The 11,444-nt window shown below is 33.7% G+C and overlaps 1 protein-coding gene across 2 annotated transcripts; it reads right to left on the reverse strand.

The window, feature by feature from the left end:
* Positions 1-3,932: 3,932 nt before the first annotated feature.
* On the reverse strand, positions 3,933-11,027 carry LOC145562564 (casein kinase 1-like protein 10). Of its 2 annotated transcripts, none has more exons than XM_081622879.1 (14): positions 10,234-11,027; positions 10,099-10,139; positions 9,434-9,503; positions 9,187-9,335; positions 9,012-9,107; positions 7,286-7,356; positions 6,148-6,209; positions 5,950-6,013; positions 5,774-5,858; positions 5,506-5,632; positions 5,307-5,380; positions 5,167-5,227; positions 4,901-5,028; positions 3,933-4,642 (listed from the first exon to the last, which is right to left on the reverse strand). In XM_081622879.1, the coding sequence occupies exons 1-14, from the start codon at positions 10,307-10,309 to the stop codon at positions 4,364-4,366; spliced, it is 1,383 nt and encodes a 460-aa protein (XP_081479005.1). In that variant the 5' UTR covers positions 10,310-11,027; the 3' UTR covers positions 3,933-4,363. The 2 variants fall into 2 exon arrangements, with proteins under 2 accessions (XP_081479005.1, XP_081479006.1); XM_081622880.1 differs by having other exon boundaries at positions 4,901-5,025; positions 10,234-11,026.
* Between the last annotated feature and the right edge of the window lie 417 nt (positions 11,028-11,444).

Below are 11,444 nucleotides of genomic sequence, written 5' to 3' on the forward strand. Positions count from 1 at the left end.
TAATTGCCTTGGCGGACATCGACTTTGGTTAATTTTATTCTAATCCTGCTCGCTGAGCATCCTTTCAAAAAAAGATATTACCTCTGTTTCCAAAAGTTCTTAACAGTTATTGTTTGCACACAAATTAATGCATTTGAAGATATTGTTAATAGAAGTTAAATAGGTGAGTGAATATAAGAAAATTGTTGCTTAATTATGAGTGGATTAAAAAATATGCATCCGTTTCATATTATTTGTAACGATAAAGGTTTTTTGTAACACTTTTTGTCAAATCATTGTTTATAATATGAAAAAAAAAAAAAAAAACACCTTCCGTTTTATAGTAACTGCAACATTAGAGTTTGCACAAAGTTTTAGTATGAAAGAGAAACAATATACGGAGTAGTAATACTAGTGGGTTTTTCCTAAATACAAAAGTTTTTCAATTATTATAAAATGAATGTTAAAGGAAAATGTTTCGATTATTACGAAGCAGACTTTGTTTATCAAATCATGAACGATTATGATGTTATTTTAGTGTTCGTGATCATATCATGAATGATTTGTTTGTCAAATCATGAACGATATGTTTATTAATCTAGCCGATTTCATAAATAAGCCCTTTTGCATAAATAATCCTGAATTTGTGATAAAATCATGAGCGATTTTTTTTGTATTAATCTAGCCGATTTCATAAGTGAAAACAATCTGGTTATAAACGAACTTTGTTTTTCAAAAATAAAAATTGCATTTTTCACATTTAAATTATCGAAATTATGCTAATTAAAAAATGTTAGTGACTAAATCAATAACTTTTAAAATTGTACTGAATAACTTAATAACTTTCATTAAATGAGCTTTGGGCTCATCTTACAAACGACTTTGTTTATGAATATCAATAAATAAAGAGCTAGTTCTTACATAAACAAGTTTACAAAATTGTAAGAATGCGTATATTTGTGTTCAAGCTTATACACTTATTGTGATGTAAAAATTGTTCAAGCTCAGATCATTTATTAAATAAATGAATATAAGCGATTTTTAGTTGAGCATGAGCTCAAATTGTTTAATTGAGAGTAAAATCTCACTTACACCCTTAGTAAGAAATGAGTGTAAAACGTCTAGAATAATTGAATAAAACGAACTTCAAAATGATGTAATAAAGTGGTAAACAAAGTCTAGAATGAACGAAATAGTGGTAAAGCAATCAAAAGTTGCAAGAGCTGGTTTCTTCATAGTTGTAACATTTCTCTAAAATAGTAATGTTACAATAATTACAACACACTATAAAAAAAAAGTTTTTATAGTGAAAATTATACTATTACTTTTATTTAAAGCTCATGCCCCATTTAATTATACTTCTAAAAACCTCTTAACTTTATTTTAAGTGTATTATATCATGTGAGACCTACTTTTTTTAAATAACGTGATAAAGTGATAAAGTGTGTGTTGTCACTAAAAAGAAAGAAATTGAGAAAATACATTTTTTCAATCGGTCACCAAACCAATAGGTCGTTCACACTTCACGTAAGAAAGTAAGTATATTAGACTAATATACAAATTCAAGTTTGATTTGGGTTTTTGTACGTAATTTGGAAACAGTTGGTCATGGGTTAGTACCGATAGGTTTGTATGGACTATAGGAAAAGAAAGTACTTAATGTTCAATTGCAAACCTAAGTTCAATAAATTATTAAATTTTTTGTTGGCGAAACATAATTTTGGGTGATAAGGTTATGTCTGTCAATCAATATTGTAAAAGTTTTGTGTAGAACGGACTCACGTGAGTCCGGTCATACAAAAAGGAAAAAAAATTTGAGGGAAAAAAAAAATCTTAATGGTCAGAAATTAGATTATAATAGCCAGAAATTAGATTATAATGGTCAGATATTAGATTATAAATATCAGATATTATATTATAATTGTCAGAAAATAGGTTATATATATATATATATATACATATATATATACACATATATATATACATATATATATATATCAGAAATTAGATTATAATAGTCAGGTATTAAAACCCTTCCTTCCTACCTCTTTTTCTCTCTCTTCAACAACCCACCATCTCTCTCCTATTTCTCTACAACTCATATTTTCTCTCCTTCATGAAAATGGCGAGACCTCAATCCCACCACAACCATCAAATCGCCATCAAACCAAATCGCAACATACAACTAAAGCACAACCAAATCGAACCATCAACTCCTTCAAATCGAACCATCAAATCGCAGCCATCAAAGCGCAGCCAAATCGCAACACGTCGACAATGGGTTTAGCGTTCGATGACGGTGGTCTTTAATTGCTGCGATTTGAGGAAGGTGGGTTGTTAATTGCTACGTTTCTAGGTTGAGGAGGGTGGAGGATGGCCGGTCTGGGTTTGGGCTCTTTTGGGTCGGTGGTGGTGGAGTTGTGGCTATGCTTCATCAATTGACGACTATAGAATCGTGTTTGTTGGGGCTCTTTTGGGTCGGTAATTGGGAAGGGTCTCCGACACCTGGGGTTGGGAGGGAGAAGGTCGTCGGCCGCCGGTAGGGGCTAGGCACTGACAGTGGGTAGGAAGATGGGAGTATGCATTATAAACCGGATTCACATAAAACGGACTCACACAAAACCTTCTCATCAATATTTTTATGCTTTAAATTACATAGTAAAACGTAAAAGAAGATACAAAGTATTATTTTTAATTTTATATTCCGTAATACAATTAAATTTGGTATATCACGTATATGTCTAAGTAACATTAGATCATTTATATTCTAAAGGCAAATTTGAAGGCTAGAATACATGAATTGGAGGCATTCCAAGGTCATATAGCATTGTTTGGAACTATATACGGTTACTAGTTGGTCACATAAAAGCACGTGATGGCTCTACTTTAATGAAGTGGGTCGTGTACATAACCAACTAAATTGACCGTTTAAAGGCAAAGTGAATAATTTCAATCATAAAAATGACATCATGTGGTTTTGTAGGGTCCATAGAAAGCACCTCAACCTATTTCTATTTCGGGCTTGAAAAAGTAAAAAATGAAGGCTAAAATTTATGCCTTTAGACCGATTTCGGAAATATTTTTCAAAATTATAGCAATTATGGGGGATGTTCCGGGAGTTCATATAAATATGTTTTGAAGAATAAAAGGCCTATGAATAGGTCTATAAAGTCCTAATTTAATTATGTAGCTATTTCGGAATTCTGTTGTATTAACAATCAGGAGTTGCATGAGAATATGAGATGGTTCTAATCAAAAACTTGTTTTTTCTACAGTCCCATTATAGACATCGGTAATAATTTAATATTTCCCAAAATTAAACTTATACTAATATATGATAATACTCATTTAAGAGTTGAAAATTATAAATATATTCGGTAAGCTTATTATTCTCCCGGACGAATATATAAACCTTGTCACCAAACCACTCTGGTGGCATTGCCAATTCTCGGCTCTATAAACACCACCCATCGTACTCTAACAGATACGCAAAAGCCCCAATCCTCCTGTACGTATAGGATGTGAACGAGCCAAGCAAAGAGCTAAGCTGAGTACATTGCAATTGTTCGAAGTAAGTTTGTGATTTCTTGGTGTACGTTAGTACGTTACACATTTTATTTTCTCCATGAGCCTTTCTCGGTGTCAAGGATGCCTGCTCAAATCTTGCTCCATGTCCACATTCTGCCTTTTTACAATCACAAGTGCAAGGCGTCTTCTACCTCAATGGATCCACAGCTAAATGCCTAACTATTCTCATGGCTCCAAAGTGAAAAACCACAAACCACCTTCCCTGACATGAATTTTGCCCATCAAAAACCGACTCGTCACTCTTCCAGCCATTATACAATACATACAGTAAGATGAAAAGCCTATTTAGATCGCATACAAACATTTCAAGATAGGATGTACAAACTACAAAATGAGCAACAGAACATGCATCCAAAGAACACCTATACTCGATAAAGTGATAATCATAAATCTGTATTACACAAAAAAGTTATAAAAACATCATCTTGTTCTTTTGCCAAATTGTTTCATCATATAGTACAACAAAATTATTCATTGCAAACATCACTGTCCAAGTCTCAACATATAGACAATTTCCTAGTGCGATCTCCTTTTCTTTTCTTCTTGGGATGGTAGGAAAGAAATGAAGGTTTTACAGCCATTTAATGGTGAAAGGATCTGGGAGAGCACAATCTTTGCAAGGAAATGGAATATCCCGTTAAGCTTTACGAGTGTCAGATTTGGAACTGATCATTTACATTTTTGCAGAGAACAACCCAGGTGAAAAACCTTTTAAAAACTAGGCTTGAGATCTTGATTATATCTCCATTTTATAGCAGGATGCACCCAAAAACAAAGTTCAGCATGTACTTAGTGCTTACTTTCTCCTCCCGGCACCAATAGATAGAAACTCGAAGCTCCTTAGGGTGTCGTCTCGTCCAGGCCTAGCAGCAGAAACACGAGCAAGAGTAGATGTCTTTGACTCAAAACCAGGTTGAATCCTTTGGGTTGTAGACAGACGACCACCAGATGACATCAACCTACTTGAGCGACCGTCACTGGGCTCACCAGAAGAGCTTGGCCTACTTGATGATGCAACTGCTCTCTTTGAAGTACTCCCATTCCTAGAAATACGACCTCTTTCCCGATCTGCTTGCTGAACATAAATCAGATTGTTAGTATTACCTTATTCCACCCCCCCCCCCCCTAAAATTTAGAACAATATCCACTAAGACAATTAATTCAACAGGATCAGCAAGAAGCCAAATCAGGCTTCCTTTACCAGCACGGCCCAAATTAAATATAAAAATAATACTTGTACACGTTTAAGCAACAAAACAGACCCCTCGTTTGAAACAGTTTAGTTGCTCATGGTTGGTACTCCTAGAAAAAGCAAGCATTTGTATACACTTACCACATCCTTTGATGATGGCTCATCTGATGATCTATGACGTGAATCACCTTGCAAACCTGAGCTCGAATTATTTCTTCTAGTAAATGCCTCAACTGTACCAGAAAATCTATCTCGGATTTCTTGTCCTACTAGGTCACAAAACAAACAGTATATTAATTGCTTATCATATACAATTTAAAAAAAAAAAAAAAAAAAAACTGTTTTTTCTACTTATCCCAATTGATCATAGAGAGAAGATTAACAGCACTGCCAGGGAGGAAAATTACCTGGAGTCCTCTCTGCTCTTTCAGCAGAAGGTCCGGGATTTAAAGCAGGTTTCGCAGTTGGCTGCAAGATAAAGGCATATAACAATAAGAGATAAATAAAAAAAAGTTTTGAAGAACAGCTAAATAGCCATTATACTAACCCGTGATCGGGAGCTGGAACCAATTTGTGGATACTTCAATATTGTCCAGTCAAATACATAGTCAAATTGGTAACCTGCACCAACAAACAATTTATGACATTACTAAAGTAATTTGACAATGCCAGCCAGGGCAATATTATACACTGATATGATTTCTAGAAAACACATAGCTTGTCACTTCAGTAAAGATAATGAATACCTTCTCGAATGAAAAGATCCCGAAATAGTCTTTTAAGATATGAGTAATCAGGCTTGTCATCAAACCGTAATGATCGGCAATAGTGGAAGTATGATGTGAACTCTGAGGGATAATTTTTGCAAAGAACCTGTATTCAGCAATAAGCTTTAAAAGGCTGAAATTCACAGTTACAAAGTATAAAAGAGGAAGGTATAATCTTGTAATACTAGAAATCCAGCCCCTTTAGGTAAGATAATCCAAAAGGCACAGCAGGAGCACATGTCAATACCTCTATGGGCGTAAGCATTTTCTTTTCACTTATTTTGTCATACTTCTGCTTTTTAGTTCCAGCTTTCAAGCCCTGCCATGGAAGGCTGACACAAAGAATGCTTCATGAGTAAATCATGTTCCATGAAATATAAGGTGTATATAATTAAGACAAAGGGGGGAAAAAATGAATTCTACCTTCCCCTCAAAAAATACATAAGGACATAGCCAAGGGACTCTAGATCGTCTCTTCTGCTTTGTTCTAAAAATAAAATTTTAAAAATCAGTTACAAGTTCAAAAAAAGAAAATAGAATAACAGCCACCAATTATATGACTATATAAAGAGTTACTATCAAACAATGGAAAATCAGAGGTGAAAAAGCAATCTCACTTACCAACACCAAGATGAGTATTGACACTAGCATATCGAGCAGTCCCTGTGAGATTCTTGTTTTCTCTGCATAACGTTATTTATGAGAATACAGAGATGACATTGACAACCAAAAATACATATAATTAGCACTAACAAATATGAATAAGAAATGAAAGACATGATAGCCCTGTTGTGAGTTGAAAATAATTCAGGAAGTTGCCAGTGTTTTGCCACCAAATGATGAATTGATGATGATTATTGAGTTAGCTGATAGCACTAGCTTTCTATTTAAAAGTGTAGGTTATATTTATTAATTAGAACTTAAAGCATGTAATATATGAGCACCAACAATATTTTTTACTCTATTTTTTTTTAGCTTTAACACATTGATTTTCACTCTATTCACATACTCTACCTTCTCATACTGTTGTAAGTTTTATAGGGAAAACACAATCACGTGAGATCTCGTAAAATTTCAAGATTTCTTTCAATGTGTAAGTAAAATTGTTTTAACAAAATGTTCTATGATTTTTATTTTAAATAAATATTGGCACTTTTTACAGCATCACATACTTCCTTCATTTTTTAGTTAGATGCATCACTTTTTATAAGTGAAAATTTCAATTTAGATGCATAACTTTCCTTTTTAGTTAATAAATTTTCTCTATTTTTCTCCTATCACATGAGCCCTCTTTATTTTTTCTTTCCATATCTCAATACTCCAAAAATTGTCTTGGAGTCTACAATTACAAAAGTGATGCATCTAATAAAAAAAAGAGGATGTATTATTCTAATAAAATTAACTTGAAATCTAAACCAATTATGCTAAACAAATTAACTTGAAATCTTCTCATTCTACAAGTAATGACAACATTCAGCAAAGTTTCATTTTTCCCTATATTATGTATAGGCTAGCAAAATTCTAAATTTTCCAACCGCATCTGATTTAAATCTTAAAAGTTTGAAAACTATTTTGTTCAGTACATTACAAGAGTCCCCACAGACAGATGAAACCTAACAGTTCAAACTTAAGGCACATCCAAGAATTTTATTTTTAACGATAATGTAGGATCAGCGTGAATTAAGAGACCTCGAAAGCCATCATTTCAAAACTTGAGTATTATTCTGCTACAAGTGGGTACACGAGGATGTCAAAGTACCTGTAAGGTATGTGTTTGTGTGTTTGAAGATCACGATACTTTTTTGCAAGGCCAAAATCAATGACATACACCTGCAAGAAGAACAACAGAAATTGGCCGGAAAAGTAAGCATATTTCAATGATCTTGAAATTTATAATAAGTTAATAACCAACCGAAAATCAAAAGGCAAGTGATATTATAATGGTGAAAATGTGAATCATTTGATCTAGTTTACTATTGACATTTCAGTAACACTTTCCTTTGCTTAAAAACAAACCAATAGGGGATGATATTGATGTTAAAATTAATAAAATATATATATACTCGATGAATCAGTAAGAAATTTTCTATGGTATACAATAGACTTTGTGGCACATAAAAAGTAGTTGCACAATGAAAGGTTTCGGCACAGATTAAATGACCAACATTGGTGCATTAACTTTCATAGTTGCAATCTTTAGTTTGCAGGATTAATTTAGAGAGGCACAAGGAAAAAGAACATATTCAAACATCAGACATCAATATTGACCAGTCACCAAACCACCTCAAGCATCTGAAAGGTCAATAATTCTGCAAACTAACAAGAATCAACCACCAAATCCCAATAAAAGAGCAAGGACAACAATGAGACAAACAACATTAGAAAAAATATCATAGCTAACTAGCCACTTCGCCAGCTGCCACTAGGCAGATCACACCTTTAAGCCCCTTAACAGAGATATTCATCCACATGACACCTTTTTGCATAGCCTTCAAGTGATAGGCAATCTGCATTGTCATGTCTTTCAGTTGCAACAACAATCACCCAAACTGAAGCAACCATACCCAAAAAAAAAATTCAACTCCTTCACACCCAATCATAATAATTCTTCATTTCCCACATCAAGTGAGCCATTTACACATTAGGAAGATACTCCAAAAATAAGACTCATAATGATTGGCAGGCCTATATATTTAAATAATAAGAAAAGGCAACAATGATAATTATCCAGTTTAAAAGACAAATACTCAACACATGATACAAGACAGATCTCAAAAATAAGTGAGCTGTTGGCTTAACTATCGTGCCCAAGAAAAGGGGTCACCACTCACCCCTATCACAGTATCAGGTCTGGGATTTCACAAACCAAGAGAAAAAAAAGGCCCTTGTCAGGTATGTGAGACGATATAGGTATTTCTGGGTTTCAGTTAGAGAGGAGGAAGTTCCTGATTAGTTTACACCAAGCAAAAAGCTCATACTAAAACATTTAAAATTACACACGGACAGATCTAGAAATAACAAGAACATATGACTGGGACTCTGGGATAGAGATCAAATATGAACATGAAGGAGCAGAGTATCTGAGCCAGAAATGTGCAACTGTGCAAGGAGGTACAACTTGAAATCATTTGAATCCAGGAATCCAAAGGTCACAAAAATTGCCTTGTAACCACAATGCGGCGAATGCACAGTCTCAAAAAAATGTTTCATAGCAATATTACTTTAAGTGGCAAACCATCAAACCAAAGTACCTAGAAAAATAACATTAACAGGTTCTGAACAAAGAGTGAATAAAAAAAACGTTTATTTATGACATATGCTTACAGGCTACAATAGTTAAAGATCATTATTCTCATCTTGATATCTAGTATTTTCAAACAAAAAGCACTCGGAATCAAGCTGAAGTAACATAACCAAATAAACCTAGTAGTCAAATCCTCACAGTGACACAGATGAAGAGAAAAGTCTTGATGTTCAAGATGTACCTGATTTGCCTTCCGTCCAAGACCCATTAAAAAGTTGTCAGGTTTAATATCACGATGAAGAAAGCCTCTTGAGTGCATATATTCCACCCTATTGATCTACATAAGAAACCAAGGGAGATTACATTAAGCAAGTGATATCAATCCAATGCAAATTACTGTTTAAAAAGTAGCTTACCATTTGATCAGCAAGCATTAGAACTGTCTTTAGGGAAAACTTGCGGTTGCAATAGTTAAATAAGTCCTCTAGACTTGGGCCAAGGAGATCAATAACCATGACATTGTATTCACCTTCAACTCCAAACCATTTTAGATGGGGAACACCAGCTGCATTTCAGATGAGAAAAAGACAGATAGTGTACCCTACTATAATCAACAAACATTCACAAATCACAGAGAGGTGGAAGGAAAGAGAGGTCACTTACTGCCTCCCTGAAGAAGCATGTACAATTTTGACTCATAATGCAGCTGAGGGTGCTTTGTCTTTGCAGGTTCCTACAATAAACAAAATATTTTAGTGTGTGAAATAAGCAGACAGAGAAAAATATTCCGATGGAAAGCGGTTTGTTTCCCATTTACACAAATACAAACCAGAAAAAATTGTTGACACGTACATGAAGAAACACAATGTGTGGAAATAAAAAAGGTCTAAATAATGGGACTCTCACTAATCGATGCACTATTCAGAAAGAACTCACAAACTCCATCCTTTAAGCTATTGTCATCATCCAGCATTTAAAAATAGCTGTTCATTTACAATTGAGACAAGTAGTGGAGCCTTCATGTTTGTTTATATAATTTCTGGTTAAACTAATACCTAAAAGAACTGAAGATTGCAACTGCAGCCGAAAATTTACACATATGATGATCTGGCTAGACTAAACTACAAATTACTCCATAATTACTCAGCTAACAAGCCTGTAGGTACCAGCACACAACATCATATTAACCTATAAGAAGCATACACTAAGATAAAACATACATATTTAAACACTATATACTGTGAAGTATAAACAAAACATTAAATTCAACCACACCAGTAAACTTTCACCAATTTAAACCATAAAAGAAGAATGATCAGGACACAAACCAGCTTAACGGCGACTTCCTCACCAGTCTGTACATTGATACCTACACCAACAACAATCAACACAAATTTAGAGCAACATTCCATCAAACATAATATCTTCTTAATAAATACCAAAAATTGGCAAAATCACGGTACCTAAGTAAAGCTCCCCAAATGAACCACTACCAATCTTACGGCCGAGCTTAAACTTCCCACCAATTACATGATCCATGGTAAAGCACTCTCAATAGCTTAGGCTAACCCAAATTAAAAACTTTGAAGACCCCCCAAAAAAAAAGGTAAGAAAAACCCTTGCCCCAACTAAAATTTAGAGGAAACTAAAAAATTTCTAAAAGATTACTACTTTTATACAAGTAAATAAGAGGGAAAAAAGCTCCCTTAGATCAACGAAACAGATTTTACCAAATAATTCCTACTATTTGTACAAACTACAGTTTAATCAGAAAACTTCAATTTTTTGAAAAATTAAAAGAAACCCAGAAAAATTCTTAAAAAATAAAAAACGCCCTTCTTATCAGATCCAACAGTAATAAAGAGTTGAAAAAAGGGGGCTGCATAACACTATTAACCCAGAAAAAAAAAATTGAAAACAAAAAACCCTAGAACTCGAATTCAACGGCGATGATTATTGAAAATACGGAACAACTTTTCAATTATCAAACGGCATTGCCCAAAAATTGGCACGGCGATGATATAATAATGGAGAAAATTAGGCGAAAAAAGAGTCGTTGAAGAAGAGGATTGAAATTAAAGCTAGTTGAGTAGGGAAAATTAAAAATCGAATCTTGGAAAATCGAAAATTCAGGAAATTATAGATCTGCTAAAGAGTTTGGATCTGTGTAAGAGAGAGATTCTCCCGGAAAAAAAAAATTGAGGAGAGAGAAAATGAAAGGAGGAAGAAGAAGAAGAGTTTGGCAAAGGGAAGAAACAAAAAGAAAGAGGATAATAAAAGGAAGATGAAGAAAGAAGCAAATTGTGATTATTGTTTGTTATTGGTGTTAATTAATTATTAAAGTGTAATTAGTTAATTTATCATTTTTAATAGAATCTTTTTTGTTTTATAAAGCATAATTGAATCTTGCTAACAAGCGCTTGAGACGGTGAAAACAAATTACTCCGTGTTATATTTTCTAAAATGCTATTTTAGTTAAGAATGGATGCCAAATTCAAGTATTGGTTGATGTAATTAATTTTATGTTTTTATTTTTAGTCATTTTAATTAACGTCTTTGGGGTGTTTGTTACCTTTCACCTTTTTTATTACTCATGAAAGGAACTTTTAATTTTTTTCATCATGTAGAATGTGCCATACATTTTGCTGGATAGACGTGTAGGGTGTTTGATGTG

This window comes from Chenopodium album, chromosome 10 (genome assembly GCF_948465745.1).
Source record: "Chenopodium album chromosome 10, dcCheAlbu1.1, whole genome shotgun sequence".
Taxonomy (NCBI): Eukaryota; Viridiplantae; Streptophyta; class Magnoliopsida; order Caryophyllales; family Amaranthaceae; genus Chenopodium; species Chenopodium album.